We start from the raw sequence: 20,984 nt of genomic DNA on the forward strand, positions 1-20,984 counted from the left end.
TACACTATATATCCACCCTAGTATACACTATGTATCCACCCTAGTATACACTATATGACCACCCTAGTATACACTATATATCCACCCTAGTATACACTATATATCCACCCTAGTATACACTATATATCCACCCTAGTATACACTATATATCCACCCTAGTATACACTATATATCCACCCTAGTATACACTATATATCCACCCTAGTATACACTATATATCCACCCTAGTATACACTATATATCCACACTAGTATACACTATATATCCACCCTAGTATACACTATATGACCACCCTAATATTCTCGATATGACCACCCTAATATACTCTATATGACCACCCTAATATACTCTATATGACCACCCTAGTATACACTATATGACCACCCTAGTATACACTATATGACCACCCTAATATACTCTATATGAACACCCTAGTATACACTATATATCCACCCTAGTATACACTATATGACCACCCTAGTATACACTATATATCCACCCTAGTATACACTATATATCCACCCTAGTATACACTATATATCCACCCTAGTATACACTATATGACCACCCTAGTATACACTATATATCCACCCTAGTATACACTATATATCCACCCTAGTGCACACTATATGACCACCCTAGTATACACTATATGACCACCCTAGTATACACTATATGACCACCCTAATATACTCTATATGACCACCCTAGTATACACTATATAACCACCCTAGTATACACTATATGACCACCCTAGTATACACTATATGACCACCCTAATATACTCTATATGACCACCCTAGTATACACTATATAACCACCCTAGTATACACTATATAACCACCCTAGTATACACTATATGACCACCCTAGTATACACTATATAACCAACCTAGTATACACTATATGACCACCCTAGTATACACTATATGACCACCCTAGTGCACACTATATAACCACCCTAGTATAACTATATGACCACCCTAGTATACACTATTTGAATAACCTGGCATACCATATTGGACGCTATAATTTTTAAATATAAGTTTTTTTTCTCATTTGACCCACAATAAGTCAATGAATAATATAAATATGGCGAAAGAAGAAAACAATCACGTGACATACCTGTAACAAGTGGATTCACGTCAAGAATGTTTGAATCTGAAACAAACACTCGTTTCGTAACATGTATGTATGGTCAAAATTACTATGAATGTATGGTCAAAATTACTATGTCAATATCATATACACATCTATATGTACTCGTAAGCGAAAAAACAAACAAAAAAGTGCATTGACTATAACATTTATTCAGGTCATTAAAATGGAGTTGTAATTGATATTATTTTTTTTATAATTTGCTTTCCGGTGTTTTATAAAGATGCTCAGGGAAATAAAGCTATCAAATTGACATATTTTTCGTGGGCTTCATTCTTTTTATATGATAGCTAGATAAGAGTTTGTACAAACGCTAAACACGAAAAGGGTTTGGTATGGCCTTATTTTATATTGTATATGTTTCACAATACAAAATAAGGTAAACATCCAATGAAATGAAAGTTTTACCTATTCCTCCGCTTCCGGTTCCAACCTCAGGTACTGGTGTGTTCTGAAAAGAAATATATTCAAAACTATATTCACAAATATTTATAAAGCATCGCGTACACTCTTCTTAGGCTACTCGCATTGTTTCTGCTACCGTTAGCCATAAAGCCCTGTGTTTTCCATATGCCAATAAATATTTGGTCGCATTAAGTAACATAAATACATATTTCACGGCATCGAATAAATATATAAAATATTAATGAGTGATCTTAAATGTCACATTCGTGAGTTGATTTTGGCGTCAACTTCAATGGTAACATATCCCCCCCCCCCCCCTCATGCAAACATATAATGTTCAGTTAAAATTATTATGTATTTTGATATTACGTCATTTTATTATAAAATAATTGACATTTACATTCTCAAGTGTTACGTTTTTGCACAATGACCTCTTGAACCCTGGTATTTACAGGACTTATGAGACTAGAACTTGTGGGGTTAAAGCTGCACTCTCACAGATTTACGGTTTTTACAACTTTTTTTTTTCTGTCTTTGAATGAGCAACTTTTTGCGTAAAATCTGCAAACCAGTAATAAAAGACTGCTGACAAAAGATCAGAACGCAGATTTTCATATTTCCGTTCCAAAATTAATGTTTTATGGCTAAAGGCGTTACTAAAACCGTTGATAACGGTTTAAAAAATGCATAAAACATCAATTTTTGAACTTAAATATAAAAATCTGTAATCTACTGTTTTGTCAGCAGTCTTATATGAGTGGTTTATATGAATTTTCGCATAAATTGGCTCGTTCAAAGACAAAAAAATAAAAAGTTGTCAAAACGGTAAATCTGTAAGAGTGCAGCTATAAGACAGCAGGCTCAAAAATGTATTAAATATTTATCAACGTTATAATGTTATGCAACGTTTGTGACGCCATATTAGACTACATGTTACAGGTATTTGTTTTCAAAAATCTCAATGCACTGGTTTTATTCATTTGACAATCACTTACCAGTACGTTATATAACAATGCAACTTGAGCAGCATTAATGGCCGGCTGGAATGGTCCAACACCTGTACCTTGGAAGTTGACCTGGGTGTTGGGATCTTCAGTAAACCTTTTCATTAATTCGTCAACCTGGCCGACACTCAGGGGACCCACGGTCACAGAAGGTTCACCTACAAACAATCAGGAAAATTATGTTACAGTTCATCTAAGTTTATCTTTATTCAGAGATCCGCCTAGGATATTTGGATGTTTTTAAACGCTAAAAAATAAGTTTATTTGCATTCCCCAACGTTTGGGGACTACAATATTTAAAACGTTTAAATAGCTAACTGTTTTTGTGCAAACTACCGTACATTGTAGCATTGTTCATTGGTCAGTTTTTATGCTATATTTCTTACCGGTATTGGTCAAGTAGTCTCTTACCGGTATTGGTCAAGTAGTCTCTTACCGGTATTGGTCAAGTAGTCTCTTACCGGTATTGGTCAAGTAGTCTCTTACCGGTATTGGTCAAGTAGTCTCTTAACATCATAAGTTGCTGTTGAGTGAAGATTGGCTCAGTATTGGACGGGTTAGCATTTCCACTGAAGGCGATTGATTGTCCTTTATTGATGAAGTCGGTAAGTTGACCTAGTGTGAACGTGATGCTCCATGGATCCGAATAACCGACTTGTCCCACTCCTGTAAATGATTTTGTTCTAGATGAGATTGTTATACTGTTTTTTGCCTATATACTATAGAATACTTCACTTAATCGACGGCTTCCCACGATTCACCCATTCATTCCGTTACACGACTTACGTGGGTATCATAAAATGATTTGCTTTCGTGGGACTCTTTTTCTCGTTGTTTCGTTTTTGTTTAAATTTCTTTACCTTCTCATGGCCTCTCAAAAAGGACACCAGTCCTGGCCCCAATATCACAAAAATACTCAAGTCAAATCTAAATCTCAAACTTAACTCATTTTACCCCATAAAAGCGTAGTTAGATTCAAGAGCTTGCATGTTTTTTTTATACTTTTTGAAAACATACTATCTTTTAGGATGTGTTGATAAAAGATGTTTTCAATATTTCGAATAAAACTTCTTCTTGAGCAAATATATATGAGTAATTTTTAATCAACAATGAATAATACTCAAATACATTTTTGTTTGTACAATAGTTTTCCCTTGGAATTTTGACAAACATATCTTCTATCATTCTATCATTTAATATGTTGATTAAAACAATCAACATATTAAATGATAGAACGCGCTTTTAAAAGGTGTAAACACATATATGATGTTTAATAACAGTTGAGACTGAGATTGAGATTTGACTTAAGTATTTTCGTGATATTCGGGCCGGGTGTCCACCCAAATAACGGACTCCAGAATGATTCATATCAGCTTTCAGCTGTCTTTACAAATCGAGCTAAAATGAATTTGTATACGCTACAAAGAGTTCTTATGATCCCCTGCAAGTGTATGCAGCGAATGAGGCTGACATCTATAACAATAATTAATTATCAAGTAATTATGCCGGTTGAATGCAGATTGAGACAACTTAGAACTACAATGAATGAGCCCTGCTATATTATTCTAGATGTGTCAGTAAATAAAAATAGCAAATTTATCAATGGATGAAGGAAACAACATTTGTTTTATTTAAAATCAAATTTACTCTTAACAACGAGTAACTAGTGTTAAGCATTGCACTACCATTGTAGGAACTCTTAACCGGCTGTAGGCTTTAAATAGCATTTAAATGTACAATGCACTATGAAACATTGAATGAAATGTAACATACACGGGTCGCATTGACAATGCTCGTATGACATGGAGGTGAGTGTCTTTATCTCGAGGCCACGACTAAGTTCTGTCGTGGGCACGACTTACTTACTCTCTTTACCAGGACTTAGTTTCTCGTTCCAACGACTTAGTTATCTATGACAAGTCCTGGCCATGACATACTTAGTCTTTGGATGGAATTAGTAAGAGAAAGAAATCACAGCACAAAATATCTCGGAAGTTAAGAACATACCTTGCCCTCCTCCTGACGCGGCGCCAAGGCCCATACCTTGCCCTCCTCCTGGCGCGGCGCCTAGGCCCATACCTGATAATAGATGATAAGCATAACATACACATACTTATACATTTAATTATAATAGACACGTAATGTTTACTATTACATACATATTTTATCACATGCTGTACCTTGTTACCGGTTTAATATAGCCATAACGTATTTTTCTGTACGACACATGTGTTATATGACATTGCTGTATTTCTATTGGTCAGTAAATATATATATTCGCCTGTTTGTAAACAGATTAATTTGGAAAATAATTGCATAATAGGCAATATTCTAGCAAATCATACGTTTATTTCTCATTTTGTATTGATGATGGATATCTAATTGATAACAGTAGCACATTTCCCATCGAAATCGAGAAAAGCATGGTATTTTGTCTTGATTTCATGAAAAAAATTTTTTTTTTAAAGACGGTACATATTTATTGTTTTGAAACTGGAAATGATGTCATGCACATACAAAAAAATCGACGTCATCTTGCCGGATATATAGTTAAAAGTTAAAAGAAATCAAATTTCGTACAAAGTATAGTGTTTTTGTTGTAATTCTTATTGAATATCGTATTAGTACCCATTCGACTTAAAACATAACGGATTGGCTGTATCAGTGGTTTTATATTATTCCGGGTACTACATGTCTACAATGCATTTAGCGCCGGAAATGGCCTTGCTCTTGTGTATAATGCTCATAACTAAAGCAGGCGAAAACGGGAGTTCGTATTTTGCTTTTTTTACTGGAAAAGCATGTGATAAAAAGAATCTAACACTCGTTGTCATATAATACACAATTGTATTCAACTCGTCCATGAAATATGTCAGTAAAGCTCGCTTACTAATATATTTCCTGAATTCGTTGAATAAAATTGTGTATTATATGACGACGAGTGACAGATTCTGAATATATACATAATTATGAAACTGGCGCTTTCGATTTAAGCCTAGTACTTGTAAAACCATGTAGCTCTTGCTGCAAGAATATCTTGCTTTCCGCCTGACGCTGCGCCTTGGCCAATGCCTGATAAAGAATGGTAAGCATGTCTTAAGCGTGGCAATATAGTCCTTTCTCAGTTTAGTTCTCTATCAACTATAACTATTACTATTATACTTGACTTTCTACTCATTTTGGCATTGATTCCGACCTAGTGCAGCGCGGGTTTTTGAAACCTTTTATTAATACCGATTGTTGAACAGCATTTTTGTGTCAAAAAGAAACCTGGACCATTATAAGGCAATGTATATATATAATCTGAAAAAGCTGCCCTTTGAATGTTGATAAGCAGAAGCTTACGGAAATTATTAATGTATTGCTGAAGCGTTATTGCTTTTCCTATAAAATATATGTAAGTTGGCTTTGACTGAACAGTTTAAAGAAAATGGATCATAATTATAACTGATATATTTAAATTATGTAATGGAACCAGTAAAATATGTAATATCATAATCAAATCGTTGCAGATCTGCTAGGCTTAAGCTTGCAGCTAAGTGTTTGCATTTCCAAAAAGGTATTGTTATGTTTGTCTCAAAGTGAGTAAAGCAGAAATTCTGGCCGGATATCCTTTTTGATGCTCAAACCGTGAAAGATAAAAGTCGGATTAGGGAATCATCCACATATAAGTTGAAAGCTCAATCTGGTTTTACTGAATTATTCGAGTACAGTCGAACCCCGTTGGCTCGAACTCGCTTGGCTCGAATTCCTAGATGGTTCGAACTGGATGTTAAGGACCAATTTCTATAAACTAAGGTATGCATTCCCGCTTGGGTCGATTTTTCAGAGGCTCGAGGTATATTCGCCGGTCCCTGGGAGTTCTAACCAGACTGTATTATACTTTATGCATGATGATCAAACACTAAATCACTTCTGATATAGTAGTTAAGCGTGTGCTAAGCGATACGTGTTATTTTTATGCACTTGTTATCTTAAGTTATCGGGCGTACAAATGAGCTGTTCGTTGTGTTGCATCATTGACGATAATGTTACATTTCAATGCCTGATGTACCCATATAATTTTGGTATCATTTAAAAGGGTTATTGTGTTCTATTACTATTATGTAAAACAATGACCTCATAATGCAATACAGATAAATTCACGGTCATTTGCATTTGTTCTTTATTTGGATTTAAATTGAAAGTGAGACGACAAGTTTTCCCAAATTTCAGTTAAAGGTCAAAACAGCGTTTTTTTTATTCAAAATTTGTATCTGTATACTATTAACACAGTCTTCTTCTACGTAAAAGTAAGATGACATGAAGTAACATTTTAATGATTAAGAATGGGCGGAGTGAGCGTAGCAAATACCACTTCAAGTTATTAAATTGTCTTAGAAGACTACCTAATTGGCTGACACATTGTCAACGCAAAATCTGACGGAGGGAGTGTGTATCGGATAAGTGGCAGTAGGTGGTCCTTTAAACACCCGCAAAAGTTGAAAATCTTTAAGGATTAAGCCTACTCTCCAATGATTGCTTATCTGCCATTTTATTGTCTGAAAAATTAGGTTGCATTCTAATATATTACATTATTTCAACTGATACCATATTAGTATGGGGTCATCAGGCATCAGAATACACATGAGTGAGCATCTGGTACCTTAACAATGCCTTCATATTCACCAACGTATAGAGTCTGAGTATTATATATATATGATATAAAAAATTACTTCTTTTAAAATTTCTTATGAATGAAAAAAATGAGCACTGTTAAACATAGGTTGGTATTTAAACATTTAAACAACAGTTTTCATTCAATGTATTCCCCTAGTACACATTAGTTCTTTAGATCTGCTGTTTTAAGCACTGAATCTTAAACACCAATTTTCATCAACATAATACCCCAGTGGCAATTTGATAATTAAGTAAAAAACTACAGATCTTGAATCTCAAACAGCAATGTTCATCAACATAATACCCCAGGTGGCAATTTGGCAATGAACTGAATACCTGTCGATATGCTGATTTGAGTCAGCAATGTTTTATATTGAGGCAATTTCGTAATAAACTATAAATTTTGTGCTTCAAACTCAAACTCGAGACGTGGGGGATTATGCGCCCTTCAACCTCATCTGTACAATACCTTCGTTTCCTCCTGCTGGTTTGCCCGGGCCGCCCATGCCTTATAAAAATATGTATATGATGTATATGTAACACAGTTATAGTTAACTGATCAAATATTTATCAAATGATATAATCCCTCTGAACGGTGTGGTTTAAACATATGAAAAGTACAGATGGCAACATATTAATTTACAAATTATTAAGCTTAACACTTATTAAACTCATATTCCTCAACGTTTGTTTACTTTTTTCGTATCTCGACCGTTACATATTCGATAAAAGCATCGGTCCATGCCAAATATTAATATCTACGAACGCAGATTGAAGTAAACTAAACATCAGCTGAAATTCCCAGAATAATAAAACAAAAAACAATTACTTGCGTGTTTTATAATTGTATATTTTTTCTTATATCTTGTTATATAAAGAAAGGTTTCGTTGTATCGAGAATTTCACCAGAATAAGGGCCTATAGTCCAGTACCTTTTTTAAACTTCCAACTAACCCATACAAACTCGAGCTAACCAAAATAACACAACGCTTAATCTAAAACTGACTCACAAAGGAAGAAGACACAACATTGACAAGGTAAAACACCTGAGATTTAAGTGCTGTGGTATAGTTTTACAATCCTCCCTTCTCAAATATATTCTATATACTCACCCATAGCCTGTAATCTTGTCATCATGTCGGTTACCATATCTAGAGTTAAGGTAACCTCTCCTTCTGCAGCGGGGAGCCCATTGAAGTTATACTGCAGCCCAGCCTTAATGCCATTCAGTATGGCCTCAAGCTCAAGGTATGTAAAGTCCTTTGTCTGCACGTTCCCACCGCCACCTGATTGGTCCCCTTAATTGCAACAAAGATAAGCTTTTTAAGATTAATATCAAACAGCCCGAAGTACGCGTAGTTAATCTTTGAAAAAAATGTATTTATATAAAAATAAAGCTATGTGATTTGAAAATTATCTTATGTCATGATACGGGAAATATTGCAAATGCAGTGTAAAACAAAACAAATAAACACGCTACACTAAGAATGATTTCATTATCTAAATGTTGTTCAAACAGAAAAAGTTATGAAAGCTCAGACCTTTGTCAGTTGAGATTCATATTCACTCTTTTTGTTGAAAGTAAAATGTGAATAATAGCTGCCGTCCACGACATCCCCGATGCTTTGCAGAAGGGTTGTAGATAAAAAAAAATAAAAAGTTTCGGGAACACTTCAGGGGCCTAGTGGACGGCAGGTATTAGTATGCATTTCACCGACCAGCGTTGGAATAAAAATATTCCAATTTTGTGTTTTCTTATCTTAAAATTATTGCTCAAATAATGTTTCGTGCACTCACTTCGAAACATATAAACAACACATTTAATCAAATACCCTGAAAATAATAAATATTTTTACATTACGAATAAGTTCTTGGAAAATGATGAAGTTATGTTTACAGCCTTATACAAGCAGTGGAATTTTTGATAGGCAGAAGCTTACGGAAATGATAAATGTATTGCTGAAGCATTGATGGCGAGAGCAGGTTTGGCGACTCAGCAGTAGCCGGCTGTCCATTTGTGTCGTAAAACGCGCCGTTCCTAATTGCTGCCAGCATAGTTTGAAGATCTGCTAGGGTGATATTTGCACCTAAGTCAAGCGTGAGTGCTCTTCCTATAAAATGTATGTAAGTTGTTTTGGTGGAAACAGTTGAAAGAAAATTGTTAATAATTATAATTGACATTTTTTATGGAACCAGTCAAATCGTTGCATACATATCTGAGATATCAAAGTTCAACATTATCTGCGTCATTTTTTAATGGAGCTCAAACGATTACAATTATATTTACTTTTTATTAAATCTTATTTTGATTGTAAAAAATAAAAATTATCAGGTGATATACGCTAAGATTGCATAAACGTAGCTGTATTATTTTTTGTTATGCTAGAATGAGTTTTATGAGGTGGTATTTTTGAAGGTGTTCTTACGGAAATTAATAAAGTTTTGCATGTCTCTTTCAGAAAGCAGGTCAGGATCACCAGCGGATGCTGGCTGTCCACTCCTGTTGAAAAATGCTCCGCCTCTAATAGCTTCCAGCATTGTACGTAAAGATTCATCGGTAAAACTCCCAAGATTAAGAGATCTTGCATTTTCTATAAATCAAAACAAAACACATTGCATTCTTTACTATACCTGGTTGTTTAAATTTCGAAATTATAGACGAAATACTTTATTAAATGTTGGATCATTATTTAGGTTAAGGAGATATGTTGAATATTGATGGATCAATCCCTAACTATTTGTCGATTAATAGTGTGTGGATTTTAACTATATACACGTACATTCATTGCGTTTACTGTTCCACTTTTTAAAATTATTACGTTAAGTACTATGCGCTCCTTTATAAATTATGAAAATCTTGTTTTCAACCTTACTGCATTTTTATACAATAACTACAGTGTGTAAGCTTACTGAAGTCTAAATAACTTTGAAGCATTTCCTCGGTCAACAGATTTGAGTCACCAGCGGATGCCGGCCGTCCTGATATGGTATAATATGATCCGTTTCTAATATTTGCCAGCATTGTTTGTAATGCATCGAAGGTAAATTCATGAAGATTCATGCGCGGCCCACTTGTTGATCCACTTCCTGGTCATGGTAAGGTTGTGTTTGATTAGAACCCATGTAACACAGATTGTTGCGGATATAGAAATGATAATGATATGATGAAACTATTATGCTGAATTACGTTTTTCTTACATATACGACAGTAATCGATAATACATAGCGAAAAATCGTTTTTAAAGTCACTTATTGTAGTTTCACCGATAGATTTTTAAATTTTGTGTAATATGAATGCTCAACATTAAATCAGAATATTATTTATTATTATTAATGAAGAAAAAACTGTTTCACAAACTTCAATGTAATCGCGCATGAAATTGCAGATAGCTGACTGAGATCAAGTCGCATGCTGCTGCGCACAGCAAGCAAATCAGAGGCAGAGGAAGTTAAGGCATAAGCAAGAGGCAAACCACAAATTATCTCTAAATTTGTTTGATGTTGTTGTGTGCGTCATCTGGATGTCATCCATTCTTGTACTGGTCGATATGTACGATATTCAACCGTTTCAGTTTGGTTAAATTCACCTTACATAACCTATGTTAATTAATTTACATCTTACCCGCTTTCCTGTTAATGAGCCATATGATATAGTCTCTAGTTACAGTTAATTGGCCAGGTTGGGCCGGTTGTCCTAATATGTTATACGCCATTCCGGTGGTATCGATGCTACTCAGGATCTCTCTCAGACTTTCAACGGGCATATTCGCGAACGTGTTTGCTGTAGGGTAAGACAGTATTGAACCATGATGTATTTGGTGATGCGAAAACGAGGTTACAGAAAAGTGATGAGGTAATATTCTGAAAAAATTATCATATCATTTGTTTGAATTCACCATTGGATATTTTCCTCGGTTCACGATAATTATACGTATACATCGTATTAATCTCCAAATTAATATTCGAACGGACATTCTGTATTTTTAGCTCTGACGAGTGAAAATGTACAGCTTCTTTTGTATCTAGCATATGTCAATATCAATTTTGAATATATGCGTAATGTTCTATTTGCAAAACTTCTAATCATGGAATTAGAAAACGAATATTTGCTTCCAAATACTTACGATAACTTGGTCTCTGCCCATTGCCTATAAGAACAATTTGTAACTTTATGTTTTGTATTTATATGTATATATTATTTGTTTGCCTGATCATATAGTTGGTGGTGAAAGAAATGCTACCAGTGTGGACATAAGTGACATGTTTCTAAAATCCCTATTTTCCATTTACTGTTAAATCACAGCATTTCTCGGGTAATTAAAAGTATTGCTTTCTCTGTAACATTTAACAAATATATTACTTTTAATTACCACCAATAGTTAAAGTGTACACCAATTAAACATTATCCATTTTACTTTCTCTCCTACACCTGTATATTTTGGTATAAACAGGCTCACTAATTTAAGAAAACTGATGTAGTTTGATGTAAATAGTTCACCTTGTGTGTAATTCAGGACAGCGTTTATATAGTCAGTTGTCACAACTGCGTCTCCATCTTTTGCAACGTTGCCAAGGTAATTATACTTAACCCCACTGTTTATTGCAGTCAAAATGTTCTGAAGTTGTTCTTGAGATAATGATTCGAAGAAGCTAGCTGAAATTGGTCATATTTCCATGATGAACAATGCTGGATTAAATAATATGCGATTGACCAGTTTGAACGTCAAATGGTCTAAAAATCCCTGAATATGATTTTCTGAAAGGGCAAAGAAAAAAGAAGCAAGCTATATGCTTGAGCAGTTTAAAATTAGCATTTAAAAAAGCTAGGCAAATGCGCGCGTATATTTGCTCAGCAATTGCCGATATTTAAATTTGTTGTACTGTAGCGCAAAATTTGGCAGACACTTTAACAGTTTCGCTCGCGACCAAAGAGCAAAAAGCGTATTTCATTGAAATAGATAAGTAGTGAAATGTTTTATTTTTCACTTACCTGGCATTCCTGCACCTGAAATACACGATATAGACAACATTAATATACGTAAACAAAACTATTATTCAAAATGGTCATTTCCTGGTACAGCGATACCAGCAGATACTGCGAGACAGAATGTTTTTAATCTATAATATGCAATGTAGGGTAGTATATCTAAATGTCTTGGGAACATTTGAGTAAGATCAGCAAATGTAAGTACATAAAAATACCACATGTGTTTTCCAAAGGCAACAATGATCATATCCGTTACTAAATTCGAATACTAGTGTCATAAATACAAGAAAATATACACATAATTACAAACGATTAGAGCATTCTATATCATAATGGTATTATCTTGTTTAAAGGAGATGAGTGTAAGCCCAGTAAACAACATACGTGTGTTTTTGAAACAAACCCAGATGTTTCCCCAATGTTTGTGCCATTCTGTTCCAAGACATTTTTGACATAGTGAAGTATAAGGCAAATTGTGGTGCTGTGTCAATGATGTGAACACATGAAAGAGTTTCATAAAAATCCATCAAGGGCGCAAGAAAATTTCGGGCCGACAATAAATCTATGTCTCGAGATCTTAGCATTGAGTCGGCGTGCCTGAAGTGTCGGTTCTGCACGTCATAGCGATGTGGTGAACACTAGAGTTAGACACTCCTTTAAGGGGTTAAATAATACGAGGTTGACAGACGGACAGATGAACATCTGCGCTAAAGGCACAATATCTCACCCCTGTGTGGCTTAGGTGGGAGAAACATTGTTATGACCAATGCCATTTTACTTTTTAAGGATTAAACCCAATTGTTTCATGAAAGAATGATGAAAGTATAGACCAGATTTTAAAAGCGTAATCTGACTTGATAAAATTCAAAAGGATAATGGCGTGGAATTTATTTGGATGAATGCAGTTTCAAAACCACACAGTGGGACTTTTATTGGACAGACGTAATAATGTTTTGCCGCTTGAAAATTGATCACCTGTACAGAAAGGAAACATACTACACACAGTGGGACTTTTATTGGACAGACGTAATAATGTTTTGCCGATTGGAAATTACTCACCTGTACAGAAAGGAAACATACTACACACAGTGGGACTTTTATTGGACAGACGTAATAATGTTTTGCCGATTGAAAATTGATCAACTGTACAGAACAAAAGCGAACTACAGAAGGCAATGAGGTTATATAGGGCTAAACTTTGTCCCAGTATAAAATAAATCAAAACCCTGCGATATACGTAACACACTTTTAAACCTACCAGGCATTCCTTCACCACCCGCTGCACCTTCTTGGCCTGGAAATACCAATTTAGGGATCTAATAATCGATTCATCAAATAAGCTTGAAAGTTTTTTTTTAATGAGGTATAAATGAATTAACTATTTCAGTATTCTTTTCATTTCGTCAAATTTGTGGATATGGTAATTGTGTGTTTGCCTATATTAGTATTATTTATTTAAGTAAAACAAAAAAGTCTTTATTTTAAAACTAACACAAAATACGTGCTATCTCATGATAAACAGGCTTTCTATAAATGTTTCGATCATATAAAGCAAAACATTCCTTCCACTATAAAGTTTAAGTTTTATTGTCAGTGACCTTGTCGCCAAGAATCTGGTAAAACTAATATCCAATAGCTTTGTCGGCGATACGGCAATAATGCCAAGCCATTCGCTGCATACAAATGACGAAACAGTTCTGTGGGACGTTATGCAATTAACTATCCAAGTTGTTTATTAATATGAAGCTTAGATTGATGTATTGACAGGCAAGCTTCTCATTGTACGCTTGTGGTATTTATCTAATTTATCAAACGCATGGCCAAGTAAAAGCCAGTAAACTAAAATACATAAAAATGCCAATGACCTTTAGGTGTCACCGTTGATAAAGTAAAACTAACATGTGTTTTCCATTTGACACGCCGGTTTTTGTGATGAAAATGTTTGCCAAAGATTTTTTAATTCCTTCAATGCATGGCAAAGTCACACTCTGGTCAAGCCAAACTACTAAAACGTTTGACTAATGGCCATCTGGTATGGATCTTGCAACAGAAATACTAGATTCTTATGGTGAAATGTGTATCTAAATGCACGGAAGAGTTACAGCCCGGACAAGCCAAAGTCCAGGTAATTTCGATCAATGAGTCCTGCCCTTCACACACATTCGTATTATGGCAAACGTATGCGCCACGTTATTAAACACATATATATGCATGGTCAAGTTTCATCGGACAAATCAAATTAAAAGAAGTCTTTACCGATGACCCTTAAGTATGTCTTTGACCTTTGCCCTACATAAAATAATCTTGCACACAAATCATCGTTTTGTCATGTTAAACTTTTGTGTAAACTTACACCCAGAACATTCTTGGCGCCAAGCTAACTGCCACCCCTCCCACATTCACACCCAACGAAATAACCCAATCAAAGGACTTTAGATTTTTAACCAATTTAATAGAAGTGTAAAACTTAAATTTTTCATTTATTGTATCCAATTGCTTTTCACAACAAAAATAGTCACTAAATTACAGAATCATTAAATACGTCAAACTGCGTTTAGCCTTTCTTTTTACTCGCAATCGCATTACTATGGAAGTTCAGTGTTGAATCATACTTGTTTTCACTGCAGCTGTCAAGCGCACAAATGAAACATATACGCCTGCAGAAAAATGTAATTAAATGCAAAATGCGGCAGTTATCAGCACAAACTTAAACCAATAACCAGTTTACCAGCTAATAACCAATCCCGATAAGCAAGAAGCTGGATCCTCAAAATGGTCGTCTCTCCTGGAGCAGCCGGCTGACCTTGGACGTTATATTTTACACCAGCAGCCATAGCAAGCAGCATAGCTTCAACCTGGTCAAGCGTAAAGCCGAATCGTGGCGTTGAAGCACGCACTGCGAAAACAAACCCGCCAGATTGAAAGTGGAGTTTGTATTTTGCTCTAACATACATTTCTGATTGCATTTACATTGTTAGTATGTTAAAAATATCTAAGCTGGTCAACATATTATACTGTTTTTGTTTTTTTGTTCGAAAAAACATGAGGAAACCGCAAATTTATTTTCTTATTTTAATAAGATAATTTCAATGGATTTACATGAAATATTTTCCTACTTTGTATTAAATACTTTTCGCTTAATTCATTAAACCTTTTTCATAGCTTCATCATTTTTGGTGAATATTGTTTTTGATTTATCACGAAAAATATTAATAACAGGGCGTAAGCAGTAATCTGATGTTAATGAATAAAACTTAGAAAATTGATGATGACAAATAGGCACGAAACGCCCAAATGTTTTATTTCAAATGTACAGTAGAAACAAATATATCTGTCAACGGTAGTGTGGGACGTTATACATCGTTACGTGGCGTATGTTTTATAAACTGTCATTGAAAATAGTATTCATGACATGTAAACAGTTTAGACAAATTGTTCTTTATTCGGACAAAGAATTTGAAATGCTTAGTGTCAAAATTTTGAATGGCCAAAACGTTGTTTCATAAATAAATAATTTGTGTTGAAGTTGGACTTCTTTAATTATCACCGTACAAAGTGTCAAAATATAAATTAGGTTCTGGTCTGTAATAGTTTAATAATTTTGTTCGCAACATCATATTTTTAAAGCGTTTCAACAATGTTATTCTTAATACAACTAAGATGTTTTAATACCATTAGAATGGCGCATATCAAGCAAAGCTTCGATGACAGCAATCGAAAGAGTAGCCTCCCCTGGGACTGCAGGCTGGCCCCGCAAATTGTATCGAACGCCCTGCTTCGTGCCGAGATACATTCTCTCAAGATCTTGCTGTGTAAAAGTGGGCTCTGCAAGTCCTACTGATCTAGCGGAGTCAGCGGCTGTGCAGCAATCAGAAAGCTGTTAGTTATGTGTAGTAGAAGAAGTGGGTTACGTGCAAGTAAACGCAGAGCGTTCTACTTAATTCTATACATTTGCAGTTTTTGCTAGGGATTTAGTCAAATGTAAGTTAACGAATACGTAAATTTGAAGGTGAAGTAAAACAATCAGACAAATGTTATCTAAATAATTAGCATTTTAACAAACAACAAGTTCTCTTCATGTTCTTGACATCTCATCAACGGTTTAGATAAATTAAATTTATTAATGTCAAAAAAAAAACGAATGCAAAAAAAGAATAAGATTATTTAACATCACGGCGATATTTATGTTAATTAGCTGCATGATCAAATACCAGTAGAATAAATAACCTATTAGGACTGTAAACAGGTAATGTAATCATTTAACTTAATTCAGCTAAAATGTTTGTTTTCTAAATACACTGTCCGCCTTGCACCTATATGATGATTCTTTAAATAAAAATATAAGAGCCACAATTTGATTTTTACAATTTGACCCTAATTTTTTGGATAAAAGTGATAAATGTTTTTAATAATATTTGAAATTTAGGGGTAAAAACAATTGTTTGTTTCAACTAACCCGACTGATCTTATTTTATCCTCCCGAGGCTACATGTTTATGAGTTTTGGTATTTCCTAAACACATTGTGCAATTTTTGAGTGAAATGTTTAAATATGATCATTATATTAAAATTTTCTACAATGATATGCCCTGATAAATATCGGTTTGTTACAGAATACCGGTTCTAAAAAATAAAATAAAAAATAGAATTATGTTTACTAAACTTCCCTTTTTTGAAACTGTTAGTGGAAACAAATATTTGTATGGCCTTATTGAAAGAAGAGAGTTGTCACCTTTCTGTGTCTTAAATAAGATACTTTAATTCCATTGTAAGCGCAACTGTAAATGGAAGGGAGAAAGCATCGTAAACCTTCCTCTGACCAAAATGTTACCTCTTGCTTCTATTTCTGTCTTAAATCTCTGCAGCTGTGCAAGTGTGAAAACCCTGTCCCCGGGCCGGGCCAAAGCGCCATCTCTGTTATGGCGCAACCCTCGCTGAGTGTTACCAATCATTGTATTGACCTGATCAAGCGTGAAGCGGGCAAGCGGAGTTATGCTAGCTGCAACAGGACTTGGGTGTAAAACAAGGCCCCTTCTGTTTTCTTCAAATTGTACTAAATGCTTCAACAATCACAAAACTTTAACCATTGTACGATACCATATTACAATTGCTTTACTTATGTCATTTCTTTATTCTGCTGTCAAATGCCATAAATTGCATGCAGTGATTTTGTAGGTGCTTGCGTACACGCTTTGCAGCTTTGCAACAATGCATTCATTGTCAAACCCTTCGACTCAGTACTCGACTATATTAGCCGAAAATCCAAACTGACAGCGTTTTGCTTATTTACGAGATAATTCTAAAATTCTAGAATTAAACACTATAATTTACGCGTAATACCCATTTTGATAGCGCATTTTGTTTCCTTAATTAAAATTTGATTCCTTTATATATATGATTTAAAGTCTCATTTTGTGCCAAATCCCGATTCAATTCCCTTCTCAACAGTATGCACAGTATGATTTATGACTTAATCACATTTATTATATAACTCCTCATCAAATAAAATGAACTCCCTCTTTCCATACCGTATTCCTCATTCAATCTCCCTCTTTCCAAACCGTATTCCCCATTCAATCTCCCTCTTTCCATACCGTATTCCCCATTCAATCTCCCTCTTTCCATACCGTATTCCCCATTCAATCTCCCTCTTTCCATACCGTATTTCCCATTCAATCTCCCTCTTTCCAAACCGTATTTCCCATTCAATCTCCCTCTTTCCAAACCGTATTCCCCATTCAATCTCACTCTTTCCATACCGTATTTCCCATTCAATCTCCCTCTTTCCATACCGTATTCCCCATTCAATCTCCCTCTTTCCAAACCGTATTCCCCATTCAATCTCCCTCTTTCCATACCGTATTCCCCATTCAATCTCCCTCTTTCCATACCGTATTCCCCATTCAATCTCCCTCTTTCCATACCGTATTCCCCATTCAATCTCCCTCTTTCCATACCGTATTCCTCATTCAATCTCCCTCTTTCCATACCGTATTCCCCATTCAATCTCCCTCTTTCCATACCGTATTCCTCATTCAATCTCCCTCTTTCCATACCGTATTCCCCATTCAATCTCCCTCTTTCCATACCGTATTCCTCATTCAATCTCCCTCTTTCCATACCGTATTCCCCATTCAATCTCCAATTACCCGTCCAGACTCTTATCACATTTTGGATATTCCACAATTAACCAACTAACACACGTTAAATAAACCTCGCCAATCGCTTTCTCGATATTTTCTCAAATGCTTGTACAACTACTTCGTGTCTAAAATTAAACCAACTCACCCTTACACCAAACTGTTGCAATATGCCTAACGCCCGACTATGTTCCCGATAGCCAACAGGACTATTTTTCATATTTCCACACTGATTTATCCCTATCCATTTGCAATAGTCACCGTTACTATTTAATCTTGCACAGTGCATCACAATCCCAGGATTTATCCCATCCAGATATACTACCATTTGTTCCACCTGTGCTGGTATTCAATATTTGTCTTAATTTGATCTAAGAACGATGTAGCTGCTTGGATTACTTGTTAATAATAACTGACCACTATAGTGAATGAAGTCAATGCTGTATGACCATAAGATTTACGTTGGATATTGAATACCATCCCTGCTGGTCGCTACCTTGCCCTTACCCTGACTCTATTTTCGATAGTCTTTACCTACCTTACTGAATTTTGTTTGACACTTAAGTTAGCACGGCCCTAATGAAAACCTCCACTTGAAACTCTTCAATTTTAATGCTTTACCCTATGTTGGTAAGCACAGGACTACAAATCTTTCGAGGGTTTCAAGGTAGCGGATCCACCCAGAAGTACAATTCTTTTTCTTCTTTGTTTTCATAAGCTTACATTTTTTTCAAAAGTTAATATTATTTTTTCATTAAAAAGGAATTAAATACATTTCTGCTCATAAATATTAGCTTCTTTGAAGATTTTATAACTTGCAGGCATGGCGGTGGTTGGGAATTACAAACTCTATTTTTTTTAAATGAGACGGTAAAACCTTTTGATTTTTTTGTTCCCAAAGGATTAAAGTTAATTAATAATAAAGAACAGGTCATGAGTATTTCCAGAACTTGTTGATTTTGCTTTTTAACTTCGATGTTCCAATTTTACGCGGTCAAAACAGTATGTTAAAATTGAAATACCATAATGGCTATTTCAGTACAGTATGATTCTATTTGTTGGTGATGTGATCAATAATGTATTATCTCTGAAAGCAAATATATTTCTTGTTACTCTGATACCAAATTATTACCAAAATGTTGAAAGGATTTTTCTTGTCTCTCGGGTGATGTCGTTTTATCGAAAATTCTGAAATGGTGGTTGGGTAATTCAAACTTAAAAAACAAAGTTATTTGATGGTAATTTTTTTTGAAATTTTGTTTTTGTATCCAGGAAATGATACACATAAAGAAATTATCAAGCTGATCATAGTTCGAAATGATGCCTATTAGGGGTGTGCTACTTTTAAATAGTGGCTTAGGTTTAACTAACAAACACATAGCGCAACATACGAAACTATCACAGTATTGCGTACTTTACAACTGACGGGTCTCAGAAGCACTGATCATGCAAACCCGTTGTAAGTAATCTACCACTAATCCCAGAAGTCCGTACTTTTTGACAATCGCCTTATGCTCAATCCCATTTCCGATGTTTCACTAACCGTCATTCTAGATGCATCATATTCTCAAATAACTTTGACTTAATCTACATATACATCAATCAAACATAACATTCTAACTATTTCTTACAAGACCAATGATTTAATTATACTATTTCAATCATTGCTCACCTTTCCGAAAACGTCTATGGATACAACACTGACTCTTGTGTTCAATATTATTTCAAGTGGTTTTCCCATCGATACAGGTTATGACCTCGAGGCTGAAAGGTCTTCCGCCAAAGGCGATTTAAACAAAAGCGTATAAAGCGTATTATGCCAGAAGTGGCAAAACCCAGACAAAATATCAGTACAGATATAATCTTAATCGCTTACCTTCTCCCATTCCAGCACCCATCCCGCCTCCCATATCGCCGCCGCCGCCCATCCCGCCTCCAATATTGCCACCACCTACACCACCGCCGCCGAGTCCCGGACCGTCCCCGCCTCCCCCCATCATGTTCATTAATGCAGCCGCGGCATCGCCAGCGGTGTCCTGACTGTGTACCAGTCTATAGGTACATGCCAGTGTGAACAACAGCACACACCCTTTCATGGTGGGCCTGCAATGAACAAATGAAAGAAAAACTTATTTTATTCTTCAAGGGTATCAACGTTTATATATATATATATATTTACCATTTAAAGTTATTGTTCGTGTTTTTTTCTTCTTTTTTCTAATTAAACCAATTTATTCAGAGTGAGCTGCTGGTTCGTAACCTAGGTATTCCAATCAGATATTATATTTTATCACATGTTATGCTTTGTTTCCAGATAAATGTAACCATGACTTATTTTCTGCACATGTGTATAATATGAAAATATCACTTCACAGGTTTGTCAACAATTTAATTTGTTACAACACTAGCTGAATTGGTAATGTTCTAGTAAGTCATACATTTATTTGAATAAGTAGAGCTAATTATTCTCTCATTTAAGTCAGCCTTTCCGTATTAAAGTGACACTCTTAATCAGAATCGATACAGACACATGTATAACAAACAGAAATTTTGAGTGATAAAACTTTACCTACTTACTAAACAATGCATTTATGGAAAATATTCATTACTGTTAACAAGATTGTAACCGTGTA

At 35.0% G+C, this 20,984-nt stretch overlaps 1 protein-coding gene across 1 annotated transcript in view; it reads right to left on the minus strand.

Moving 5' to 3' along the window:
* LOC128228272 (uncharacterized) overlaps positions 1-18,331 on the minus strand; it is a 36,676-nt gene extending 18,345 nt beyond the window's left edge. The window contains exons 1-13 of the mRNA XM_052939478.1: positions 17,740-18,331; positions 17,043-17,210; positions 15,885-16,070; positions 14,941-15,108; positions 13,471-13,506; positions 12,216-12,230; positions 8,338-8,523; positions 7,695-7,733; positions 4,574-4,645; positions 3,053-3,232; positions 2,558-2,724; positions 1,566-1,608; positions 1,125-1,160 (exon numbers count right to left, since the gene is read on the minus strand). Coding sequence (XP_052795438.1) covers positions 1,125-1,160; positions 1,566-1,608; positions 2,558-2,724; positions 3,053-3,232; positions 4,574-4,645; positions 7,695-7,733; positions 8,338-8,523; positions 12,216-12,230; positions 13,471-13,506; positions 14,941-15,108; positions 15,885-16,070; positions 17,043-17,210; positions 17,740-18,331 — 1,888 coding nt within the window. The remainder of the gene's footprint in view (positions 1-1,124; positions 1,161-1,565; positions 1,609-2,557; positions 2,725-3,052; positions 3,233-4,573; positions 4,646-7,694; positions 7,734-8,337; positions 8,524-12,215; positions 12,231-13,470; positions 13,507-14,940; positions 15,109-15,884; positions 16,071-17,042; positions 17,211-17,739) is intronic.
* Positions 18,332-20,984: the final 2,653 nt, after the last annotated feature.

Source organism: Mya arenaria, chromosome 1, assembly GCF_026914265.1.
Source record: "Mya arenaria isolate MELC-2E11 chromosome 1, ASM2691426v1".
NCBI classification, from domain to species: Eukaryota; Metazoa; Mollusca; class Bivalvia; order Myida; family Myidae; genus Mya; species Mya arenaria.